Raw genomic sequence first — 25463 nt, 5'->3', positions numbered from 1 at the left:
ACTTTCTTACTTTCTGGCACTATGAGGTGCTCCAGGCTTTTATACGTTCCCTGTCCCAACCCTAGAATCAGCTATTTCTCCTCGGAGCCCCCCCACTTGAGTTTTCAAGTTGGAAATTAAGTCAAATTTAAAAACGAAAACACTTTGTGGGCCAAATGAGCCACATGTGTGGGCCACATGCAGACATGGCTGATCTGGTATAACCCCTAAAGCATTCTTTCGAGAGAAGCACTAGTCCGATCCCCACTTTACAGATGAGGAAACCGAGACACAGAGAGGTCAGGGCAGAGACTGAGGCCAGGCAGCCTGGTGCCAGGTGCCACCCTCTCAGGGCTGCTTTTTGGCCCCAGGGGGCCAGGGCATGGGAAAGGAGTGTGCCTCAGGACAGTGGGCTTGTAGTCAGGTGCCCAGGGAGATGGCAGTGCCCTGACCAGAGGAGGGGGACCAGGAAGGAAGGGTTTGGTTTTAGACGTGCCCGGGGCAAGGAGGGAAGTGTCATCCTGAACAGGGATGGGAGCGGAATGGCAGGAGAACCAGAGGTCTCATATACTTGGGCAGAAAGAGGAGGGAAAATGGGTACAGTTTTCAAAAACATTTTTAAAATTAAAATTTTTTGCTGAGTTGTCACCTTGTATTAGTTAGCTGTTTGCTGCATAACAAATTACCCCCCGCCCCCATACTTAGTGACTTAAGCAATGATCTTTATTATGTGCTAGTGTCTGTGGGTCAGGACTCTGGTGCAGCCTAGCTGGGTCCTGTAGGTCAGGGTCTCTCACAGGCTGCCGTCGAGATGTTCGCCAGGACTGTCGTCATCTCAGGGCTCGACTGCGGCAGGATTGCCTCCAGGCAAAGTCAGTGTTTCTGGGCAGGATCCAGTTCCTCATGATCATTGAACTGAGGCCCTCAGTTCCTCACTGGCCATCGGCCAGAGGCAGGCTTCTCCATCACGGCAACTTGCTTCATCACAGCTGGCAGGAGAGGGCAAGTGAGAAAGAAGAGGGGGTGGGGGGAAGCATGTATGAACCAGGCAGCAGGAGAGACCACCAGCAAGATGGAGTGACAGTCTTCTAGTCTCAGGAGGGCCATGTCTCACGTTGGCTGACTCCTCTTCATTAGAAGCCAGCCTCTAGGTCCAGGCAGTGGTCTCGGGGAGGGGATCACACAAGGACAGGAACACCAGGAGGTGGGGCTTGTTCAGGACCGTGTCAGAAGCTGCCCGCACACGCCACGCCAAACAGTCTGCCAAACGTTCTATCCTCACTGCATTCCAAGGAAGCAAGGACTGTCTTGATTACTTCCCTGTCCAGACAAGCAAAGGAGGGCTCAGAGAGGTGCAGTAACTTGCCCAAGGTCACACAGCTCATAGTGGGTAGAGCTGAATTCAAACTCCAGGCTGAGTCCTAGTAGCCCACTGGTGTTTCTCTGACTGTCTCCGGACCGCCACTCCAGCACAGCCTTGGAGCTTGGCTGAAAACAGATTGTCCGCCAACCCCACGCAAGCTAGACCAGACTTGGAGGGGCCTGCAAATCAGCATTAACAGGCTTCCCTCCAGGGGATCCACGTGCTCCCTAGAGAATCTGAGAGTGGTATGTATTCTGCCTCTCTGTGTGGTCAGGACACGTCCGACCTCAGTGATCAAGGCAAAGATGTGGCTTCCCAAAGTTCTCAGTCGCTTCTGGGGTCCTTCCCAGCAGAAGCATCTTGAAATTAAATGAGATGCATGATGCGCAGGAAATGCTTAGCATAGTGGCTGCACGTAGGAAGCACCGTGATGATGAGACTCATTATTAATGCTAATGATTGTTATTAACGCTTCTCATTGGTATTATTAGTCCCAGTGTAACAAAAACTTGATTTACCTCGACTTCAGTTTAGAGGAGAGATTTTGATTCTTTCCATTTGGTCCAGTTCACTGGTTTATAATATAAAGGTATTTAGTTTGGAGCTGGTGGTGTTGGGTGTTTGGTCAGGGGGAACAATTAATTTGCAGTTCGGTAAATAATACCTCATTGGGTCTGGGCGCCAAGAGGCAGTGAGGTTGGTCCCCACCTGGGACTATGGGTTGTTCCTGGGCCTGTCCCTGGGCAAGATGGCATTCGGTGTCTCGGCCATCAGCGAGGTCTCTGAAGAGCCTGGCTGCCCCCGGGGCAGGCAGGAGCACGGGGTGGGGCTGGGACAGAGAGCCTGATGAGCTGTCTTGTTCCCTGCAGATCAGGAGCGATACCTCACAGATCTTGGAGGAAAACATCCCCCTCCTTAAGGCCAAGGTGATGGAAATGCGTGGCATCTACGCCAAAGTGGACCAGCTGGAGGTGAGTCCAGGATACTGAGCTTTCTTTGTGAGCTCCACGGACTTGTTCTGGCTCTTTCGTCGTCTCTTCCAGGATGCTGATCTGGCCTTGATAGTGTCAGGCCTTAGATCCAGTGGAGTGGGGTGGTAGCCAAAAAGGGGCCTACACAGTATTTCTAAAATATGACAAATATGAATTTATATAAAGGATCCCATTTAAAAATCAGGGTACTTTATATAAAAATCTGCATTTTCAGCTGCTTTTGGAAATTCAGAAACTTTCATAACCCTAGACCCACCTTTCTTTAAATACTTTATTCTGTTTATTTTTTAAGGTGTAAATACATAAAGTGCACACATAGTAAGTGTACAATTCAGTGAATTTTTACACTTATAAACTCCCATGTGAAGATGACCCAAACTGAGAAATAGAACATTTCCAACCCCTAGGCTATATTCTGGTAGAGCTGGTGGCAGCCGCCCCTCAGACGAGACATGTGTTCTGCATTTCACCACAATCCGCACCATGCCCTATTGCCTCAATGCTGACTTATTTCACCCGCCTTTTACCTGTGAGGGCACCAGGCTAAGGTGCATGGTATCTCATTTCCTCTTGGCTGCACTGCAACGTCAGTATCCTCACCGTCCCATTTCCCAGAGGAGGAGCACGAGCTCTGAGAGGGTAAAGCCACTTCTCCAGGGTCACACAGCTAATTCTGTGAAGCTGGGACTGCAGTTCACATCCTTTGGAGCCCAAGCTCTTACTCAAACTGGGGCCCTTGGCCTGGGCTCCTGGCTTCTCGCACAGTGAAGGACCGGGAGGCTGGAGGAGCCTGCGATTTAATAGCTGCCACCTAGACCAAGGGGATGTGTGCCCCTCTGAGCTGTGGAGGAAAGGAGCCCGGCAGTGAGCCCTGGAGTTAACAGAGAATTAACATTCTTGTCAGCAGAGAATGAGGCAGGAATATAATTAAAACTTTGCCCTTGGAATAGCTGATTCATTTGAATTTTATTCCACATGCTTGAAAGAGGAAAGAAAATGTGAAGATTTGTAGCCCTGGTTCTTGCCTTGCTTGGGCTGGCCCAACTCTCAAGCCCAATTTTTTCCTTAGTATTCAGTCCACTAGCATTTATTGAGGACCTACTATGCGCCACTGTAGGGCTCTCACAGTGAGAAAGACAGAGTCCAAGGGTGTGTTCCAGCCAGGAGAAACACAGCAACAAAGCATGACCATAGCACTTCCCGGGGCTGCTGTAACAAGTTATCACAAACATAGTGGCTTAAAACAACATGAATTTAGCATCTTACAGCTCTTGAGGTCAGAAGTCCAAAATGTGTCAGCAGGAGTCAGCAGGGCTGGTTCCTTCTGGAGGCTCTGGGGGAGAGTTCACGTCCTGGCCTTTTCCAGTGTCTGGAGGCCACCTGCATCGCTCAGCTCATGGCGCTGTCCTCCACCTTCAAAGCCCACAGCGTAGCATCTTCCAGGCTCTGTCCTCCTCTGACTCTCTTGCCTCCATCTTATAAGGATGCCTGTGATTACCCGGATAATCCAGGACAGGCTCCCCAGCTCAAGATCCTTATTCACACCCGCCAAGTCCCTTTGGCCATAGGAGGTGATATATTCACAGGTTCTGGGAATGAGGGTGGGATATTTTGGGGGCCCACGGTTCTGCTGACCACATTCACCAAGGGTGACCTAGAGGGAGTCGAGTGCTCTGGAGGGAAGTAGCGAGCAAGGAATGGAAACTTCTGGCCCCCGGAGGGTGAGTGGAAGGAGCTGTGCTGAGTGGGTGAGGGCACAGCTTGGGCAGAGGCTCAGAGGTGGGGGGCATCTGCGCTCTGGGGCAGGAAGGAGATGGGGACACTGGAAGGATCCTGGGAGGGCCAGATTACAGGGATGAGGGAGGTCATGACCTGAGCGGGGCTGGAGAAATTGGGCAGCAGGAGGCCCGCTGTCTAGGCCTTCCACTCCAAGGTCAGCATGTTGGCCTTTTTCCTGAGGAACAGGAAGCCACTGAAGAGACAGGATGGCTCAGTGGTTGGCAATCATTCCCCACTTCTGGCCCCTGGCAACCACTAATCTACTCTGAGTCTATGGATTTGCCTCTGGACATTTCATATAACATGTGGCCTATAGTGTCTGGCTTATTTTACTTTGCATAATGCTTTCAAGGTTCATGCAGGTTGGAACATGTGTCAGAACTTCATTCCTTTTTATGAATGAATAGTATTCCATTGTAGGGATGGCTATACCACATTTTGTTCATCCATTCATCAGTTGATGGGTCCTTGGGTTGTTTCTACTTTGGGGCTATTATGAATAATGCTGCTATGAACATTCATGTTCAGGTTTTTGCGTGGCTATACATTTTCATTTCTCTTGGGTAAATACCTAGGACTGGAATTGCTGGGTCATGTGGTAACTCTTTTTAGGAGCTGCCAAGACCAGTTTCCAAAGTGTTGACACCATTTTACTCTCCCACTAGCAGTTACTGTAAGCTTTAGATGGAGATTGCAAACTCAGATGCCAGCAGGATCCAGGACTGTACTGGGTAGTCAGGTATTAGAAGACCAACCCCAAGCCACTCCCCCCTTACTTTCTGGGAAGAGCTGGAGCTGAGAAGCAACGCCCCGCTTCAGTGGGGTGTGACTCTCTCGGCTGCCACAGTCCCCACTCTGCCCTAGAGTCTCCCCAACATTGAGGCTAAGTGGCATTTGCCTCTTGTCAACCCCCGGGACTTCTGCTTTCCTTAGACTAGAGATATTTCTCTGTAACTGGGTCTCCATTAAAAGGAAGAGAAAGTTAGTCCAAGGGGGTCATGGATTTCAAGGCAAATGGGAGAATATGTATTTTCCACTAAGCTGCATGTGACATGAGAACAGTAAAACTTAGGACCCGATCAGACCCCAATCTGAGGCAAATGGATTCCAGAGCCAGACCACCTGGGCCTCAGATCTGCCCCTCGGGTAACTCACTCACCCTCTCAGCATCAGCTTCCTCCTCTGCAAATTGTGACTATGTCATCGTGAAGTGTTAGTCCAGCACCTGGCATCTTGTAGATGCTCGCTGAGGACAGGCTGGCACTATGGTGGTGGCCACTGCCCGCAGGCTGAGAGCCAGAATCTGGGAGGCCTGCTCATCTCTCGGCCCAGCCGACTGGGGGCTCCAGGGCCTAACATGTCAGGGGGTTCCAGGGAGCCCAAGACCACTCAGCTCTCAAATCAGTGTGACCCATGGGAGGGGAGGCTTGGGAACCATGGGGGTGACCTTTCAGGCCAGAAAAAACTAACATTTACTGAGCACCTGCTATGAGCCAGGGACTCTTAAGTGCTTTAGTTGAAAGAACTTGCTTCACCTTCACAGCAGCCCCAGGAGGAAGGTCCCATTATCAGTCCTATTTTGTAGAGAAAGCGGCTGAGGCACAGAAAGGCAAAGTTATTTACCCAAGGTCACACAGCTAGGAAGTGGTGGAGCTGGGGTTGCAAAAGTCGGTGCTGGTGTTGGCACCCTTTCTGGACTGGACCCTGCTCTGAAGCTGGGGGCCCTTTGCCACGAGGATTCAGATACATCGTTCAGGACTCACCAATAAACTTTAAAACAATGTGACTTTCCCTTCTCTCTCATCCCTCCCCCCACTTTCCTTCTTTCCTTCCCTCCTTCCTTCCCTCCCTTCTGATAATAAAAGTGGTCCATTTTCATTGCAGAGAAATTTATACAGAAGTCACCTATAGTCCCAAGGGTGGTCCCGATCAGCGGTCACCCTCCTGCAGTCCCCTCTCCCCCCCCTCTGTGCGGATGCGTGTCGGCGTCTTTCCAGTTTCCCCGGATCAGCTTTCCTGGCCAGGTCTCGGCCTCTCCCTGGCTGCGGCCGGGCCGGGCTGCCCTCTGGCAGGCGCTTTGGAGGCGGTTCCGACCTCGTGAGCGCACATTCCTCAGCATCCCTCATACTCCCCACCACATCGGTATTAACGCAGGGAGCGTAAAATTGGAATCGGCTGGAGGAGGGACTGTAGAGCTTTCTTTTGTGTCTTATAACCAGATGTGCAGGCCCAGCGAGGCCAGGGGAAGCTGCCCAGCCAGTGGCTCCTTGTCTCCCCGCCCCCCAACACACACACACACACACACACACACACACACACACGCACGCACACGCGCGCACGCACACACACACTTGATGTGGCTTATTCAGAGCCTTTCAGCTCTGCCTCTGCCAGAACCGCAGGGCGGCGGCAGCACAACAGTGCCGCCATCTTGTGCTTATCCAGTGTCTCTTTGCTAAGGATGCAGTCATTCGTTCACGCACGCAGGCCTGCATGTATTCATTCCTGTGTGTGCATTGACTCATGCATGCATGTGTGCATTCGTGAGCGCGTGCATTCACCCATGAGTGCATTTATTGGTGTGTGCATTCATTCATTCATTCGTGCTTGCATGTATTCATTCCTGTGTGTGCATTGATTCATACGTGCATGCGTGCGTTCATTCACACGTGCATGCATGCATCCATGCATACGTTCATTCGCGTGTGCTCACTCACTCACTCACTCACTCATTCATTCATTCATGCTTGCGTGCATTCATGCCTCTACCATCCAGCTGAGCCCCTTCCAGCTGACCAGGCCCTGGTTGTGGCCTTGTAAACAACACTGACTCAGCACCTGCTCTTCCAGAACTCACATCTAGAGGGAGATGGACCGTGAACAAGCAGACAGGAAGTTCAGAGGGAGAGGAGAGCTAGGAAGACGGGGAAATGGGGTGGCTCTGCGGTGATGTGGGGCATGTTCGATTAGGTGGTTGGGGAAGGCCTCTCTGTCGGGAGGACCGTGGATCCAGGGCCTGAGAGACAAGCAGGGTTCACCCCATCGAGAATGGAGAAGTGCTGCCGGTCTGGAGAGAGCTGGTGCAAAGGCCTTGTGGAGGGTGAGGCCTGGCGTTTTCAAGGACAAAAGGGCAGCCTGTGTGGCTGGTGTGTGGGACATGGGGAGAGGCGGGGCTGGGTGGTGGTGGGCCTTGCTGGATGGGGCCGACCGGGGCTTTCCAGCCAGTGAAGGGAGGCTCCCTCGTGGGGCCCAGCACTGAGAGGGTCTCCTGCCTCTTCCTGGTGCAAGAAAATCTCTTGCATTTTACTGTTGGAACAGGGAGTCCGCAGAGGGGGGCTTGTCTGATATGGCACTGGAGCCGCCACCTTTGGTGGCCTTCCCAGGTGTACGTGCAGTGCACGCACACAGGCAAACACATGCACATATACATACCACACACAGAGACACATGCACACAACACACAAACATAGGTACACACGGAAACACACATGCACACAACACACAGGAACACCAGAAGTCACAAATGAGTTTCACCAGGCCTGCACAGTACTTTTTAAAATTGTGAATTTATTGCTAACGTTTTTAAAAACTGGACACTTTTCATAAAATCTGAATGTCCTTTTTTTTCTTTTAAAATGATGTCATCTGATATTAATTGAGCTCTTAATATACCCTAAGCACTTAACTGCAGAACAAGGTTGGTATTGTTATTACTCCCATTTTACAGATACGAAAATTGAGGATAATAGAAATGAAGTAACTTGCCGAAAGGCACACAACTAGTAAGTGATAGAACCTGGATTCTAGTCCAGAGAATCTGACCCCAGCATTCTCTTTTCTCGTCTTTTTTCTTTTGAAATTGGAGGTTCTGCACTAGAGACCCAGAGCTGAGTGACCCTTGGGGGCCGGGACCCGGCATTCCAGTTCACCCTGTCCGCACTCATCCTACTTCACCCTCTTGTCACCTGCCTGCCCCTTGGCAGCTTCTGAGTTTGAGACTCCCCCAATAGCCATCAAATATTAAAGTGAGCGATTTCTAAAAAATCCATTTTTCATAAAGAAGGCTGTGCAGCCTGAGTCCCCTCTCTGCCGCTTCTTGGCTGTGTGACTTTGGGCAGGTGGTCCAACCTCTCTGAACATCAGTTTCCCTCCTCTGTAAAATAGAGGCTAAACAGAGGGTCACTAGGGGGAGAAGGTGAGAGGACATGAGTGGAGGCTCAGCCAGGCCAGGCCTCCAAGGGGGAGGTGTCACTGTTACTGTCAGGGTTTCTGTCGGTGCCCCCAGCTGGGCAGGTGCTACCTGAACTCTCCCAGAGCCCATGGGGCCAGGTGAGAGGGAGGCAGCCAGGAACACACGCTAGTCTGTGCAGATGTGGCATCACCGCTTTCCCTTCTCCCACCAGGCCTTTGTCAAGATGGTCGGGCACCACGTCTCCTTCCTGGAAGCCCACGTGCTTCAGGCCGAGCGGGACCACGGGGCCCTCTCACAGGCCCTGCGGAAGTGGCTGGGCTCCTCGGGGCTCCCCGCCTTCGGGAACGTGAGTATCCCCTACCTCCCTGGCCCCTCCCAGACACTGGAGCAGGGAGAGGGGCTCAGGAAACAGGAGTTCAAAGGGCGTGGCTGGCTTCTGCAGACAGGAAACAGCGTCTGGCTGGCCGGTGGGGAGCTGGCCAGGTGGCTGGAGTGTTGCCGTGCCTCCCTCGTGCGCCCCTGCTTGCCCTGAGCCTCGTGTTTCGGTGCCGTGACTGCCCGCCTCCTCACCCACCAGCTAGTAAGTGCTGCTGTTTGCCAAGCACTGTGGTCCGTCTGGGGTTACCATGGTGAATAGAAGCAGCCCCTGCCCTCCTATCCCTTCCTTCCACACCTAAGGGCGTGCTCAGAGTGACTTCCAGAATTCAGGCGGGGTCCCCCTTCCCAAGGCACAAGTCAGCTTCTAGCAGACCAGAGAGCAGGGGACGGTGAGAGGGGCAGCCAGCCCGCAGCTTGCAAAGGCCTCTCTCTCCCACATCGCTGCTTTCCTGGGATCCTCCCTATAAGAAAGGAAGGATCAGTGTGTCCCTTTTACTGATGGAAAAACTGAGGCCAGACTGATCCTGCCTTGCATAGACCTTCAGTGTTTCAGCACCTCTGTCTCTCCGGCTTACTGATTCCCTAGTTTAGGAGACACACTGGGCAGTGTCTGGAGATGTTGCGATTGTCACAACTGGAGGCAAGTGGGTAGAAACCAGGGATGCTTTTAAACACCCTCGAGTGTACAGGACAGCCCCCCACACCAGAGAATTATCTAGCCCTGAACGTCAGTAGTGCTGAGTTTGAGAAGCCCCACTCTAAGCTGGATTGGATAATTTCATGTCAGGTCTGCTTTAAGCACTTTGTGTGCTGTCGTATATGGCATCTGGCTCTCATGCCAGTCTTTGGAGGAAGGTACTTTTATCATTTCCCCATTTTACAGATGAGGAGACCGAGGCTCAGGGTGGTGAAGGGACTTGTCCGAAGCCACACTGCCTCAAGTGGCAAGGCCAGATTGGAGCCCTGGTTGGCCTATCTCCAGGGTCTTGCCCTTTCCAGGAAAGGGGTCTTGCTCATCCGGCTGCTCTGTCCTGCCCGCCAGTGGGGTCTCTCACTGTTCCTTGGGCCCTGCCTGTGGGTCCCCCTCTGCTCCCCTGTTCTCTCTGTCCCTCCTGCACGCCCCCCTCCCCTGTCTCCACTTAGTGTTCTCACAAAGGCTCGTGTATCGAGCGTTTACAATGTTCCAGGCACTGCTGAGGTATTTCACGTGCGTTAATCCATTTACTTTTCCCAACCATCATGTACGCTGGGAATGAACGTTATCCCCGTTTGACTGATGAGGAAACGGAATTAGTTGCCGTGTTGCCACTCTAGCCCCGTGTGAACTCATTCTGTTTGGCTTGGGATGCCTGCCTGGGTGTCACTCTCCAGTCCCTGCCAGGACCCCACTGCTCTGTCTTGTCTTACACCTGCCTGAGGCATGTGCTGCTTACCTGCCTGCCTCCGGGTGAGGGACTTGCCCAAGGCCAGTAGCAGCTAGACAGTGGCGTCACAGATCTCATGATCTCGGAACTTCTATTGATCCTTTAGAGCCAAGTTAATACCACCTCCTCGGAGAAGCCCTCTGGGATTGCCCCCTCTCCAGCCAAAAGCGGTCTCTCCTGCCTTTCAGTGAAGTCAGGAGCTGCCTCCTTGGTCCCTTGAGTTATGGTGACTGTTCCGGGGTGACCAGGAGCCCCCCAGTCACACAGTGCTCTGCCCGCTGATGGCTTAGAAGCACCATGGGGGAGGAAGGACAGAGGACCTTGGCTGCCCGTGGTCTGCAGCAGGTGTGCTAACAGTGGGGCCTGCTGGGTCCTTGGTCTCTGTACTTTACAGTCTTTTTCTATAAGCTGCACAACTGTCCCTTTGTGGTTGGCACTAGTGTCCTCATTTAGTGGCAGAGGCCAAGGTTTGGAGGGGGAGAGTCGCGCATCCAAGGTCAGCGCCGGGGTTGGAACTCAGGCCTGTGGGGCTGTGAAATGGGGTCCGCCGTCCACTCCTGTTGCAGGATCCCATCGGGGTGTGGCCGGGCATGCGGGAACCTGCATCCTCTCATCTCTACCAGACTCGGGGCCCCCCCAGCCCTACCTGCAGTGACTTGTTCCAGGAAATGCATCCCAGCCAGGGGTGGTGAGTCATTCAGCAACCCCGGCGAGTTGATCTTGGCCCTGGGAGGGCTTTGTGTGGAGCAGGCAATGTAGGCAAGTGTGCGCACACGTGGGTGCAGACCCGAGGGTTTCCAGGGCTGCACCTGCACCCGGGGGTGCCAGCTGGAGGGACACTTCTAGAATAATGCTTGTCACGGCTTGTACTGGGGCCCTAACCCGGCAGGCACCTCACATCCCACCCTGTGACGTAGGTCTAGTCACCGTCCCTATTTTACAGATGAGGAAACTGAGGCACTAAAGGGTTGAAGTGCTTGCCCACCCAGAACTTGGTGGAGCTGGGATTTGAACCTGTGAGACCTGGGCCTGGAGCTGGCACTCTGCACCACTTGGCCCTGCTGCATCTTTCTGGGCCTGGTTCTGACCCCTGGAGCTGCAGTCTGGGGGGTGGGGTCCTTGAAGAGCACCCGGACGGATCTCCGTTTCTTCCACCTGGAAGAACCCACCAAGCCAGGATTTCACACTGTCTCCAGTCGGTTCCCCTCAGTGCCCACCCGAGGTGGACGCTTCACTGACCACTGCCCACACCTGGGCGTCCACACCAGGTCCCCCCAGCAGTGGGAAGCCCCTCCGCACAAGCCCAGATTCTGCCTTCTTGCCTCCACCCGCCCTCCTCCGTCTCCGGGCGGTGGCGTGGGGCAGAGGCTCTTGCGCGGAGGAGTCCTGTCCCCACTCCTGTGGAAGCCCATCCCCCCAAAGGAAATAGGTTGTTCACTGCTGCCGCCAGGCCCTCCCAGAGTCAGGGGATCAGTGGGGACTCCCTCACAGGGCCCAGGCAGGAGGCCCTCAGCCCTCACCCCTGGTGCCGGGCAGGGACCTTTGGGGGTGTGTTTCCCACCCTCCCTGCTGTTCCATCGGCTGGAACAGGAGTTTCCGGGGAGGGAGAGAGATGGGGAGAAAATTGGTCCATGTGTTTTCTAACTCTGCCAGCCCCTCCTGCCCTGCTGGCCTCCTTTCTCCCTCCCTCTTCTTCCTCACTTTGCAGCTGTAGTGGGGAGGCCCAGGGAGGGTGTGCAGCGCCGGGGCTAGGGTCTCCCAACACACCAGAAGTGGGGCTGGGAAGCAGTCCACCAGCCCCCCACCCCTGCCCAGCGCCAGAGACCCAGAGCCGCCCCTGACCACGTGACTTGGTGCTGGCCGAGGCCTGGGCCGGCCCGGGGATGCCAGCCTGAGTGTAACTCCTCGTCACGAGATCCCCCGCAAAGACCAAGTCTTTGGCCTCTGACTTGAGCTGCCGAAGAAGCGCGCAGTCAGTGCCCAGACTGGGGTGAGAGCTGGCCTGGCACCCTGGGCCCTCTGCACCCAGACATAAAAATGTACCTGCTTCCATGCTTCAGTTTTAATGCTAACATACGTATTTTCATGGTACAAAGGTCCACATTTCCATGCTGTACTGCAAAGAAGTTTTCAACTATACTTTTACATTGATTTTTAAAATGTTGCAAGATTTTAACTCAGAACTCTACCTCTCTTTCGCTGTGGCATTTTTTTTAGCTGTGTGACTGTGGGTAAGTCTCTTAGCCTCTGCAGGCCTCAGACAGCTTAACTGTCAGTTGGCTGACACGGGCTTGACCAGGAAAGGCTCTGCTTGCTAGAAAACTGGTTTCAATTTGATGTGAGATGAAGAGGGCCTCCTCAACTAAAGCAGTGGGGAGAAAAAGAAGAAAAAGACTCCAGAACTCTCAGATGGAGGGTTCTGAGCATTGGTGGACCTGAAAAGCCAGCTTTGCCTTTAAATAACGGTTCAAGACAGACTGCCTAATCCCTCAGTGGTGAGCAGGTATTGGTAGTGGTGACAGAGCCAGCCCTGCAGCGCCAGGCGCTGTTCTCAACCCTCAATACCCCACGGGGGAGGTGCTTTTTTTTTTTTTTTTTTTTTTTGCGGTACGCGCGGGCCTCTCTCTGTTGTGGCCTCTCCCGTTGCGGAGCACAGGCTCCAGACGCGCAGGCTCAGCGGCCATGACTCACGGACCCAGCCGCTCCGCGGCATGTGGGATCTTCCCGGACCGGGGCACGAACCCACGTCCCCTGCATCGGCAGGCGGGCTCTCAACCACTGCGCCACGAGGGAAGCCCGGAGGTGCTATTTTTCTCCCAATTTTACAGGAGAGGGAACTGAGGCACAGAGAGGTTTAGTAACTTGCCCAAGGCCACACAGCTGGGCATCAGGATATGAACGCACATTCCTAGCTCTGTTGCCTTGGGAGAGAGCTGTGATCTCTTACTTCAGGAAGCATGTATCCAGTGGAAGAATAGAGGCAATGACCAAATCCTAGGAAAATTCAGTAGCTAGTCGTTTCTAAAGAGGGTCCTGGCTTGCTCTGAGGGAACCAGGCATGGCCTCCGAGGAAGGGCCGTGTAGGCTGAGACCTGGATGGTGAGTGAGAACAGCCTGAAGTCAGAAGAAAGGGTGCACCCAGCAGTGGGGATGCAGGCACCGAGGCTCCAGGGTGGGACTGAGCTTGGTGTCTGGGGAACAGCGGGAAGTCCAGCATGGGGACTGAGCCAGGGGGGTGGAGTGTGGGAGACGAAGTCGGGGCCAGATTGGGTGGGCGGGGTCTCAGGCCACACAGGGGGACTGGACACTATTCTAAGGGCAATGGAAAGCCATAGAAGGGTTCGTAGCAGGGGAGGGACTTGGTAAATTTGCTTTGCTTGGGGAATTTCCAGGGCTCATTCTCTACCCTGAGCTAAGGCTGGCATTTGGGGTCAGCGATGTCTTGTTTAGACTTGACCATGAGAGCTGAGCAGGGTGCATGGGTGTCCTTCAAGCCTCAGAGTGCAACGGTTAGGAGTGCGTTTCCTCGGCCTGGAAACATCTCATGCTGTGCCTTGAGTTCACTGGAATCCTCGCCTTGCCGGGTCTCAGGGCCTTTGTCCAACTGGAAGAGAGAAAAGGCGCTCCAATCAGGGTGCCCAGGTCTCCTGGCCATGTGTCTGGGTCCCAGAGACCCTGCCTGAGGAGGCAGCCCTGTCTCTGCACACAGAGGGCCCCTCACATCTGGAGACGGTTTCAGACATATGTGGAAGCGAAAGTGAGATGGAGGTGGAGCTGTACGGGCTGCAGGCCTTGGAGGGGCGTGGAGACCATGTCAGGTGGCCCCATGTCCCCTTGGTCCAGGCCCGGTCATGGCCAAGTGGCTGTCACAAGTGTTCTGACCACGCCAGGCCCTCCGCTCGGGACCCGCACCCAGGGGCACAGAAGAGCCATGCTAAGTTGTTGTAGACCGCTGTTTGTTTTCCGCTGAGCCAAAATATCTTGTTCATGAGGTGTCTTTTTTTTTTTTTTTTTTAATAAATTTATTTATTTTTGGCTGCATTGGGTCTTCGTTGCTGCACACAGGCTTTCTCTTGTTGCGGTGAGCGGGGGCTACTCTTTGTTGAGGTCAGTGGGCTTCTCACTGCGGTGGTTTCTCTTGTTGTGGATCACTGGCTCTAGGCGCACGGGCTTCAGTAGTTGCGGCACATGGGCTTCAGTAGTTGTGGCTCGCGGGCTCTAGAGTGCAGGCTCAGTAGCTGTGGCTCTTGGGCTTAGTTGCTCCGCGGCACGTGGGATCTTTCCGGACCAGGGCTCGAACCCGTGTCCCCTGCATTGGCAGGCGGATTCTTAACCACTGCGCCACCAGGGAAGTCCCTCGAGGTGTCATTTTGATTAATTTTCCAATGGATAACAGTCTGGTGCTTTCCAAGGAAGGCTCTCTGGCTAATAGCAAAACCACTTGGGGCCAAGTCCTGACACTGCACAGAGCCAGGCTGCCGGGGTGGACTGTGGCCTTGGGCCTGCCCAGCTCACCTATTCACCCTGCACAGGCCCAGGGGCTGATCTGGTAACATAAATGAGTGTGTCTGCCAGGTGTGAGACAGTAAGGAGCGGTGGGGACTGTGGCGAATTGCAGAGCCCCTGCCTTACCTATAGGGGTGGAGATTTCCAGAAGCAGCCTTGCAGAAATGGGGTCAAGAATGGCTAGATTTTTCTATTTGGGGGAGAAAGCTGGGCATGTGGAGTTTTATATGAATCTTCTAATGTGTAAGAGTCAGCAACTAATTTTTCTAAATGTTCAACATCTTGGGGAAATAAAATCTGTTGCGCCTGTGGGTCACACCCAGCACACTCCCCAGCTCTGCATTTTAGAATGATGGCCCGTATCCCACAGGCCCCACCCCTTCAGAGGCATTTGGGACCAGGGAAGAGTGGAAAGCCCATGGCATCTTCCTGCACTTTGCACCAGCCCCAGCAGGAGCCCTCAGCTTTTGGGAGCAGCATGACGAACACATCTGCTGTTGCTCCAGCGATGGTAGTTGTATCGAGAGCATTCACGAAGGATTTTTGGTGCCTCGTCTCAACTTCCCGTAACAACCCCAAAGGTAAATGGTATCATTTGAGAAAGGGACCTGAGGCTCGGAGAGGGCCGTTCACTTGCCCAGGGTCACACAGCATAGGCAACAGAGCCAGAATCTGATCCAGCTTAGACCTCGTTCAGTGTCTCTCCCCCTCTCTGTGATCTTCCTGAGCGCAGGAACCAAAACCTAGAAGGTGGAGGTTGCAGCTGGAGGTCCTTGGACCCAGTCTGCCCCACCCACATACGTTCTTTGGCCAGCTTGGCGTATGCCTGTGTTTAGTTTGAATTAGTTGCCAGCATTTAGAAAAGCGAATTTCACAGAAGAATGTACACCTCTGGCTTCGCTTGAAAAAGCAGAGGTCTCGGCCCCTGAGCAGTGTCCCTGCTGAGCCGCCATCTTGCCATTGTCATTACCTGCCTGTGGGCATTTGAGTTTCCTACCCGGGCTGAGCATGCAGTAGGTGTTCGATAAATACTAGTCAATGGGTGCTGTGAAGGCTTCCACGGCCCTTTGAAGCCCCCCTCCCACAGACTTCTCTGGAGGTGGTCTCCAGGCCGTGGAGAGCTGGGATGAGTGTCCATGCCTGCCTCTCTCCGCAGCGGCTTGAGGCCACGTCCTGGGCTTTCCTGGAGGTAGGGGAGGCTGTGGGCGGAGCTGTCCTGCCCAGGCTTGGCCTGTAGGAGTCGTCAGTGCCAGGCTCGGCGCCTCCTCCCCTCCCCGCTCCGTACCCTCCCCCCCGCCCCGCCCCGGCCAGGGAAGGGGGAGGCTCTGTCTGGCTGGGGCCGCCTCCCCCTCCCTCGCCCTCTGCCCAATCCCCCTGGAGGGGTGACTCCCGGAAGGAGGCACAGCCTGGCCGGGGCTTTATCTCAGTGGTGGAGGCCTAGCAAGGCAGCAGCACAAAGAAGGCAGAGGAGATTCCATGGCGCCTTCTCCCGGCCCTGCAGCGGCCTCTCCTGCTTCGGCCCCCATCATCCCTTGCGGTAAAAATGCAACATGAGCAGATGGCAAATATTAACGCCACAATGGAGGCCGAGTGGTGCTTGGTCCCCAGCCCCCCTGCCAATCCCCCACCAGCCTGGCTCTCAGGGAGTCACTCAGCACTCACACGTTAACAGATTTGTTTGACTGCAGATATTTGGTGGCACACGTGCGGGGGGGGGACATAGGGCCCCTGGCAGGCTGGTTTGGGGGTCAGATTTTTTAAGTGTTGCATTTTTGTTAAGATTTTGAATGGGGAGGACGTTCCTTACCCCAAGGAGGAGTTTTTATTTGGGAGGGCACTGTCGAGGCCGATGTGGGAGCACCCCAACTTCTCTGTGGTCGGAGGGACACAGTGCACTGTCTCCAAGCACCGCCACCGTCAGGGACGTCCCCTGCGAGCGTCCTCAAGCCCAGTCCCGCCATCCCTGGATCTGGCAGACACTGCCTATGGCCTTTGCAGATGCTGGTCCCCTGCCTAGAAGACCCTTCCTGCTCCCTGCCTGGCAATGTTTATTCATTGTTCAAGGCTAAATTGAATGTCACCACCACTGGGAAGCCACCTGGATTCCCCCAGGCAACGTTCCTCCGGACTCCCCAACCCCCTGTTCATTCCACTGTTGGCACAGCACCTCGGGGAGTCATCTGTGTTTTCACCTGTCGTTCCCCAAGACTAAGAGTTTCTCGAGGGTAAGGACCGTATTATCTTTGACTTACTAATAGTAGTTACGACAGTGTTGGTGCCAGCAGCCAGTTTTCTGGGCTCTTCTTTGGGTTGACACAAGCTAGCACTTTACCTGCCCTAGCTTGGTTCATCTTCATGCCCACCTGTTACATAGGTACTGTCAACATTCCCACTTTACAGATGCAGAAACTGAGGCCCAGAGAAGTTAGAACATTTTATCTGAGCCAGGCATTGGCCCCATTTGATCTCAGAGCCCCGTACTCTTCATGCCCCCGGGCTCGAACTTCGAACCCTGGGATCAGGTAGGGCCCTGAGTGAGGCCCAGGGGCTGGGTGGGGACTGTGGCCAATGGGAGAGGCAGGTGCCCCCCCCTCCAGCTGGGAACAAAGGCTCAGAGTGGCCTGACCTTGCTCTTTCTTAAGGAAGGGAGGCTGGGGATGCAGGTGTTCATGTGAAATCAGTTGATTTTGAAAACTTGCCTGAGAGCCTCAGAGAAGTCTCCTCAGGGGGCCTGTTGCCTCATAGGCCTCCGTCTCTGTCTTGGCAAAGACCTACGGTAAATTGGTGTCTACTACAGAGTCTGGAGGGTCAATGCCCCTTTACCAAGGGAGGGAGAGAGGGGGCCGATATCTCAGCAGCGGGGATTGGCCTGGAGAGCTACAGGCTGTGCTGAGCAGGCAGATGTGAGGGCTACAAGGGCCCAGGGCTGGCCACGAGCTCTCTTCTCGAAAGGGGCTGGTTCTCCCCAGAGGCAGTGCGGGCAGAGACACTCAGAGGGGCCCTCTCCAAGTACTCTCCGTAGGGCATCCTTATTTTCTGCGGATTTGAAATTTCCTCGGTCTTACGTGAAGTGCTGACAAATGCAGCTCCCAGCACCCACTTTTCTAACCAGAGCATCCCTCGCAAGGTCACCCTTCCTAGAGCGATTCTGCCCTCCCAGGTCCCCATACCATGGCGCAGACCTCTCTGCTTTCTCACAGTGTGTAGACCAGACTGCTGCGGCACTTGGAGAGGGCGTAGTTGAGAGCATGGACTCAACTCAAACCAGGGATTGGCCCCCTCGGCGCTGTTGACATTTGGGGCCAGGTCATTCTCTGGGGTGGGGTCTGCCCTGCGCATTGTAGGCTGTTTAGCAGCATCCCTGGGCTCCACCCACTAGATGCCGGTAGCACCATGCCCCTGCTTGCAACGATCAAAAAGGTGTCCGGAAATTGCCAGATGTCCCCTGGAGGCCAGGTTGCCCCAGGTTAGGCGTCGCTGGCCCAGATGAATGACCGTTGTCAAAACTAGGCAACAGGGGGCTTCCCTGGTGGCGCAGTGGTTGAGAGTCCGCCTGCCGATGCAGGGGACGCGGGTTCGTGCCCCGGTCTGGGAGGATCCCACGTGCCGCGGAGCGGCTGGGCCCGTGAGCCATGGCCGCTGAGCCTGCGCGTCCGGAGCCTGTGCTCCGCAACGGGAGAGGCCACAACAGTGAGAGGCCCGCGTACCGCAAAAAAAAAAAAAAAAAAAAAAACTAGGCAACAGCACGTGGGGCTTATCATAGCCCCCTCTTGGCTTTTGCTTGTGTTCTATGACTATGGAAAATTTCCGGAATAAAACGTTTAAAAATAAATGAAACCATGGGTTCTGGAGCCCAGCGGCCCTGGGTTTGTACCTTGGCGGGGTTGCTTGCTAGCTCCGTGGCCTGGAGCAGGGTCTCCGCTTCCCCTCTGTGAAATGGGGCTCACAGGGGTTCGGGTTGAGGGTTTGGAGGTGCGTGATTCCCTTTCGATTCGGCGAACTTCTGTCAGGCACCCACCACGCCGTGGGCCCTGTTCCAGGTGCCGAGGCTTGTGGGTCCCAGAAGGAGGAGCCAGGTGTACGGAGAATGTCTACACAGCAGTCGCCGTGCTTGAGGGCCCTGGGCCGACCTCGGCGCGCACTACTCAGTCTCTGCCGGCTGCAGTGAGGGGGGCTGCCGTCACTGGCCTCATTTTATAAAAGACAACTGAGGCAGGAAGAGGCAGAGTCACTTGCCCACAGTGGGCTGGAGGAGGGAAGGGGAGCAGCCGAGGTACCCCCCCCAGCTAACTGGCTCAGCGCCTGCATCTCTGAGCATTGCTCCTCGTTGCCCCTGGAGTCCGGTGCGCGCACAGCGGGCGCTCAATGCCTATGGCCGCCGGCGTTCGTTTGGTAGAAAGCGCCCTTTGGAGGGGCTGACTGTCCCAGCCCCTTGCGTTTGTGCAGAGTCACTGCAGATCCCACCAGAGGGGATTGAATTGGGAGGACAGTTCACTCTCCCTGAGCCACCGTCCTCCCTGGGCCGGCCTCCCCCCGCGGCTCCCACCAGGACCATGGCTGTTCTGGACGAGGCGGAGGCTCAGGAGTGGGGCTCCCCAGCAGAGGCCCAGCCCGAGGACATCCCAGGTGATGCTGGGTCTTGAGGGGACAGGCACCCACAGGGTCCCCTCCGAGCCCCACCTCTTCTACCTCCTCCCTACCACGGGCCACACGTTCATTTGACACCCTGTGGAGGGGCCTGGGCTGTGGTTCCTGCCGCGTGGAGACCTCAGCCCCGTCAGCCTCTGTGTCTTGTCTGGTCCCGTCTTCGACTCGTTCACATGCCTGTCTCTGCCTCTCTCCCTGTGTCTCTGGGTCTCCGTCTCCTTGTCTCTCTGCCTGTGTCTCTCCTTGTGTCATACATACAATCACAGGCCCTGACTGTGCCCCCTGCCCCCAGCCCCTCCCCAGTCCTGCATCTCTCCAGCTCCCCTCAGGGCCCTCACTGGGACCCCCCTCCTCAGAAGGAAAGAGAAAGGCTATGGGCCCGAGTGGCCACCTTCCTCTGGGGAGTGGAGGGGCAGGCCAGGTCTGAGTCCCGTCTGTGTCCGCTGGCTGGCGGCGCCGAGGACGCTCGCTGCCCCTCTCGGAGCCCTGGTGTCCTCACTGGACATAAGTGGGTCCACAGTTGCACGGGGGGTCCAGCATGGACGTGCTTAGTGTGCCGTAGACTCGGTGTGTGGGAGCTGTTAGTAATAACGGCTGTGAACTGGGCATCAGAGGATGCAGAAGTGATGAGACTGGTCCCTTGCCTGAGCTCTAGGTCACCCCAGAAAGTAAACACCCGGAGGCGGGCGTTGCAGCAGATAATTATGAGGTGGGCTGCATGCTTCTGACTCCTGTGCACGACAGAAAAGGAGATAAGAGTGGGACTTCCCCGGTGGTCCAATGGTTAAGACTCCGTGCTTCCACTGCAGGGGACGCCGGTTCGATCCCTGCTTGGGGAACTAGGATCTTGCATGCCGTGCAGTGCACAAAAAAAAAAAAAGTAGAAAGGGAGAAGAGAGGCCAGGAAAGGGCTGTGGCAGGGGACAGCATGGCCCAGTGGGTGGCACCATCTTGGCACCGGGTCGCACGGCGTTCCTGAGCGAGGCAGGGCCGCGCAGAGGACCGGCAGCTCCCGTCAGTGATTGCAGGTTCCGGGGGACGTGGTGAGTGGAGGGAGGTGAGTCCTGCCTTAGTGCAGAAACCTGTGTGATGCCTGCAGCTGGAGGTGGGGCATCTGGAGAAAGTGTGATCCCTTTAATGCCTGAGGGGCCTGGGAAGTTCTTGAACTTGGCTCCATTCATGGTCAGCTTTCTGCCGGGAAAATAAACCACGTCTCATTAAGCAGTAAATTCATCCAGGTGCCTGTTCCAGCTGATACCATCACACCTTGTCACGTTGCCAGACGGAATGTCAAGGCCAAAGTTCCCATTACTTGGAGGGTCCTAATAATTAACCTGGGAAATGTAGAGAGGGGGGAATCCTGGCTTTTACATGGAGTAAGAAGCCAGAGCAGGGAGGTGGCTGCTTCAGGGACGGACATCCCTGAGCACCGCTTGGGAGGTGCCCGTGGTTACCTGGGTTGGGGATCTCAGCATTGCGGCCCTGGCGCTGCCTCTTCCCCTCCCGTGTCTGGCAGCTCTTTGCTGGCCTGGACCTGGCTCCAGAGGCCACGGACAGTGCCCCCAAGAGTGTGTGTGCGGGGGGCGTGGGCAGGAGGGGCTCAGATGGCAGCAGTCATTGCTGGGACAGAGGCCACAGGCCAGGGGGCTACTCGCAGGGCTGGTTGCCAGCATTATTTGTGCCCGGTGTGGCCCCCGTAATCTGTCACTGGCCAGCAGGCATTATTGAGCATCTCCTGTGAGCCTGGCCACCTGACTGATGATGAGCCATGCCTCTTAGGGGTTGAGAGCTGTTCTAGATAATTTTTGAGGCTCCTTGGACTGGCTTCAACAATTGTGATTCAGTTTAAATGTTCATGTTTTGAAGCTGAATGCATTTAATACTAAAAACGCAGTGTTACAAAATTGTACCCTTGGGCTGTTCACAAGCTAATGACATCATTTAAAATAATTCAGGGGCTTCCCTGGTGGCGCAGTGGTTGAGAGTCTGCCTGCCGATGCAGGGGACACGAGTTCGTGCCCCGGTCCGGGAAGATCCCACATGCCGCGGAGCGGCTGGGCCCGTGAGCCATGGCCGCTGAGCCTGCGCGTCCGGAGCCTGTGCTCCGCAACGGGAGAGGCCACAACAGTGAGAGGCCCGCGTACCACAAAACAAACAAACAAAAATAATAATAATAAAAAATAAAATAATTCAGGGGGCCGTAATAATAATGAAATTACCCAGCATTCACTGAGCCCTTCTGTTTTCTAAGCACTTTGGGTTATTTGGGCAAAACACCCTATGAGGTAGAAACTATTATTAGCCCTGTTTCCAGGTGAGAAAAATGAGGCACAGAGAGGTTAAGTGACCTGGCCAAGGTTACACAGCTAGACATAGGGACCACTGCCATTTGAGGAATTTGGAAATGGGACATCGTTTACTGTGCTGGAGGAAGGGATCCTCCTCTCAGCAACGGCAGCCCCACGTAGGGCTTTGGAGGAGATGTTAAGAGTGCAAATCCAAGGTCCTCTGTGACCCCTGTCCCCACGCCTCCCCCCCATTCCCACAAGCAGCTTGAGCCAGTTCGGTGGGAATGGCCAGGCGGTGGGAAGCCGCTGAGGCTTGGTCCCTCGGCCCCAGAAAGTGAGCTCGGCCTCCACCCCAACCCCTGTTTCTGGTTCTCTTGTGAGCCCGCGGGGCGGGAGTTGGGTGGACAGCGTGGCCCAGCCTGCAGGGTATTGCCCTGGCTTCTCTCCCTCCGTACCTTGGGCTTTTGCTCCTGGAGACCTAGAGAGATCATGTGCTTGGAGGACAGCCCCGCCCATCCCCCTCTGCACTGCACACATACCGGCCTCTTTCTCCCCCTACGGTCCCCTTAAGTCCTTCTTGGCTGCTCCGGGAGCTGCCACGTGTGCAATCCCAGCCCTTTACCCTTTCCTTCCCCAGCCCTTGGGCCGGGCTTAACTCCTTTGATGCCAAATCTCCACCCACCACCCCTCTTTTCATTCATGTACTCATTCATTCATTCATTCACTCAACAAAAACTTATCATCTTCCATCTGTATGAGCCGGTTGCTGTTTTAGATCCTCGGAACCCAGGGAGGACAGAGAATTGTTCCCGTCCTCCAGCAGCGATAGTCTAGTGTAATATATAAAGTGTCCCGGGGAGAAAGAAAGGTGAAGGAGGGCAGGGAGAGGTGGGTCTGGGGGCAGGAGGTGGTCAGGGAAGGCTTCACTGAGAAGGTACCTGGAGAATGAAGAGGTGGCTGGCGCCCTGGGGGAGGTGGGGAGGGGAGTGTACAGGTGTCTTGGGCTTTAAGGGGACTGGTGAGGCCTGGCGGGCAGCGTGTTGGAGCTGGAGGTGCAGGTCGGGGGGAGTGGGTGGAGCAGGTCGTGGAGCCCCGTGCAAGGACTCAGCCCTGGAGGGTTTTGAAATGTGGAGGAAGATGCTGGGAGTGCAAGGGCGGAGGTTGGGAGGTTGCAGCTGCTGGGATGGTCCAGAGGGAGGTAGATGCTGGTGGCCTGGACTAGGGACCAGGGCGCAGGTGGGGAAACGCGTGTGTGTCTTTGATTGAAATTCTTTACTGAGGCCATTGTAGATTCACAGGCAGCTATAAGAGATAATGCAGACACAGCGCCCTCGTACGCTTTGCCTGGTTTTCCCCGATGGTAACATTTTGCAAAACCGTGGTACAACGTCACAACCCTGATATCAACCTGGATACACTGTGTTGCTCACGCTGGGATGTCCCCAGTTTTACCTGGACTCACTTGGGTGCATTTAAGTTCTATACAGTTGTATCCATTCTGTACAGTTTTATTTTATTTAGGCTCCTGTCTCCTGACTCTGGAGTGTCCCAACCCCACAGGGATTTCTCAGGTCCTCTTATGACTACCTTCTCCCTTCTTCCCTCAGCCCTCGCCCAACCCCTGGCAGCCACGAATCTGTCCCCCCTTTCTAAAATTTCGCTATTTCCAAAATGTTCTATAAATGGAATCATACAGCATGTAACCTTTGGGGATTGGCTTTTCTCACTCAACGTGATTCCCCAGAGATGCATCCAAGTTGCCTTGTGAATCGAGCCAGGGCTGGAGTGTGGGGCCCAGGGCCGGAGGCGTCCAGCACGGAGCCCGAGGCCTTAGCTCGGAGGCTGAACGGGATCACCCAGGGGGGCAGAGCGAGCTCTTAACGATTATAAGCATCTGCTGTGTACCGGGTGCTGTTCTAGGCGCAGGGGATGCAGCCACGAATGAGAGATGGGAACAGGTCCCTGCGGGGGCCGCCAGGCTGATGCGGGGCTGGAGGCCTGGGCTGGGTGGGCTGGGTGGGGAGCAGCTCAGGATTTCTCGCCCTCTTTTCTCGCTTTGCAGCCAGGGAAGGTGGGGACCCCGAGGAGGCCAAGAGCTCCTCCCTGGGGTGGAGGGTGCAGATGAGAGGTTTCCAGGAGTCCCGAGTGAAGTGAGAAAAGAGCAAAGTGTTGCCCCTCAGGCCAGATGGAGTCCATTCAACAGACACTGACCTGTCTTCTGAGATGCCCTTTGTCCTTTCAGAATATTGTTATTCCTTTGACAAAGGGAATGGGGTTTAAGGCGGGGTGAGGCTGCGGAGGCTTTCTGTGTCCCTGCGTGCGCACCGACAGCGTTCGGGCTTGGAGAGGCCCTGAGCCCGTGGACCGACTCCCCAGCTCCCAGCACAGTCCAGTCCCCGCGCCCTGGTCCCCACTGCTGCCGCCGCCGCCTCCTGGCTGCCTCACTTTTCTGTCCGGGCTACTCATCACTTCCCTCTCCTTTCCTCTCTTATTTCCTCATTTTTCCCTCTCTCCTCCATCTTCTTCCTCCTCCTTTTCATCTGTTTCCCCCTCTTTCTGAATTCCCCCCCTTATCTGGTTTCCACATCTCTCTCGATTTCAGTTCTCTCTCTCTCTTTTTTTTTTTTTTTTTTTTTTTTTCGGTACGCGGGCCTCTCACTATTGTGGCCTCTCCCGTTGCGGGGCACAGGCTCCGGACGCGCAGGCTCAGCGGCCATGGCTCACGGGCCCAGCCGCTCCGCGGCATGTGGGATCTTCCCGGACCAGGGCACGAACCCGTGTTCCCTGCATCGGCAGGCGGACTCTCAACCACTGCGCCACCAGGGAAGCCCCCAGTTCTCTCTCTTTTATATTTTTCTCTCTTGGGTTTTGTTTGTTGTTCGTTTGTTTCTGCCTCTACCTCCCTTTGTCTGTGTCTGCTTCTCCCGCTCTAATTACCTTCATCTCTGTTTCCACCGAGCTCTCTCTGTCTCTCCCTCGCCCTCAAACGTTATTTCCCAGACTTTGGAAACCATCCCTTTCCACGCTCAGGGGGGCCAATGGATGAAATGTCCTGGTCCAACCAGGACAGTGCATGGGTGAGTTCCTGTGAAGGGGCTTCGTGAGATCAGTGCCCGGGGCCCTGGGGCTGCAGAGATGGGATTGGTGCAGTGACGGTAACCGTCCGAGGCTCACAGGCCACCCGGTGGCAAAGGACGGGCTGGGGCTGAGACCAGGCTGGAGCTCTGAGGGCACCGGTGTCTGACTCAAGGGTGGATTGGGAAGAGGCTCCTGAGGCCACCCAGATGCCTGGAGTGGGAGAGAAGGGACCCAGGTGACAGTCGGGACGTTGCCTCAGAAGCAGGTTCCTGCAGCCCTGGGTGAAGAGTCTTTCCGGGCAGGGGCGAGAGGTGGGCCCGTGAGCGGCTTCTGAATGCCTGCTGGTCCTGGTGGACGCCTCTGTTTTTGCCCTGTCGGCTTGTTTATTTAATGGAGAACAGCTGCCCACGTTTGGGATCCCGACAGAATGGTCGATTGTGTCTGTGTTTGCTTTCTGCTTCCCAGAGCTAATTGGTGCTATTTCTAACATTCTTTCGTGGAGTCAGCCACCTTCGAGGTCAGCCAACAAAACCTTGAGGGTTCTATTGATGATCAGCATCAGAGTGAGAAAGGTACGGCTCTGGCGTGACAGTCGCCAGCTGCTGGGCCCTGGCCAGCTATTGGTGTGGGCTCACAGACGTGAACGTGGAGAATCTCCGTTTGACGGGGAGGCCACTCAGTTGAGCGTGCCGCCGGGCATGGGCAGCTGGTTTGTTGCCCTGGCCTGGAAAAGGATCTTCCTTTCCCTGTTCTAAGCCAAGAGTATGACAGTCCCAGCTCCAGCCAAATCCATCCACTGATGTCCCCCCAAACTCTACCATTGATCCTGCGGCCACC

The 25463-nt window shown here is 55.2% G+C and overlaps 1 protein-coding gene across 2 annotated transcripts in view; it reads left to right on the top strand.

Moving 5' to 3' along the window:
- BCAS4 (breast carcinoma amplified sequence 4) overlaps positions 1–25463 on the top strand; it is a 60698-nt gene that overhangs the window by 23272 nt on the left and 11963 nt on the right. For both annotated transcript variants that reach the window (XM_059037566.2, XM_067012366.1), the window contains exons 3-4: positions 2212–2313; positions 8517–8651. In XM_059037566.2, coding sequence (XP_058893549.1) covers positions 2212–2313; positions 8517–8651 — 237 coding nt within the window. The remainder of the gene's footprint in view (positions 1–2211; positions 2314–8516; positions 8652–25463) is intronic.

This window comes from Kogia breviceps, chromosome 14, assembly GCF_026419965.1.
Source record: "Kogia breviceps isolate mKogBre1 chromosome 14, mKogBre1 haplotype 1, whole genome shotgun sequence".
Taxonomy (NCBI): Eukaryota; Metazoa; Chordata; class Mammalia; order Artiodactyla; family Physeteridae; genus Kogia; species Kogia breviceps.
The sequence above is the reverse complement of the archived record's forward strand: the minus strand, read 5'-3'. Positions and strand labels throughout refer to the sequence as shown.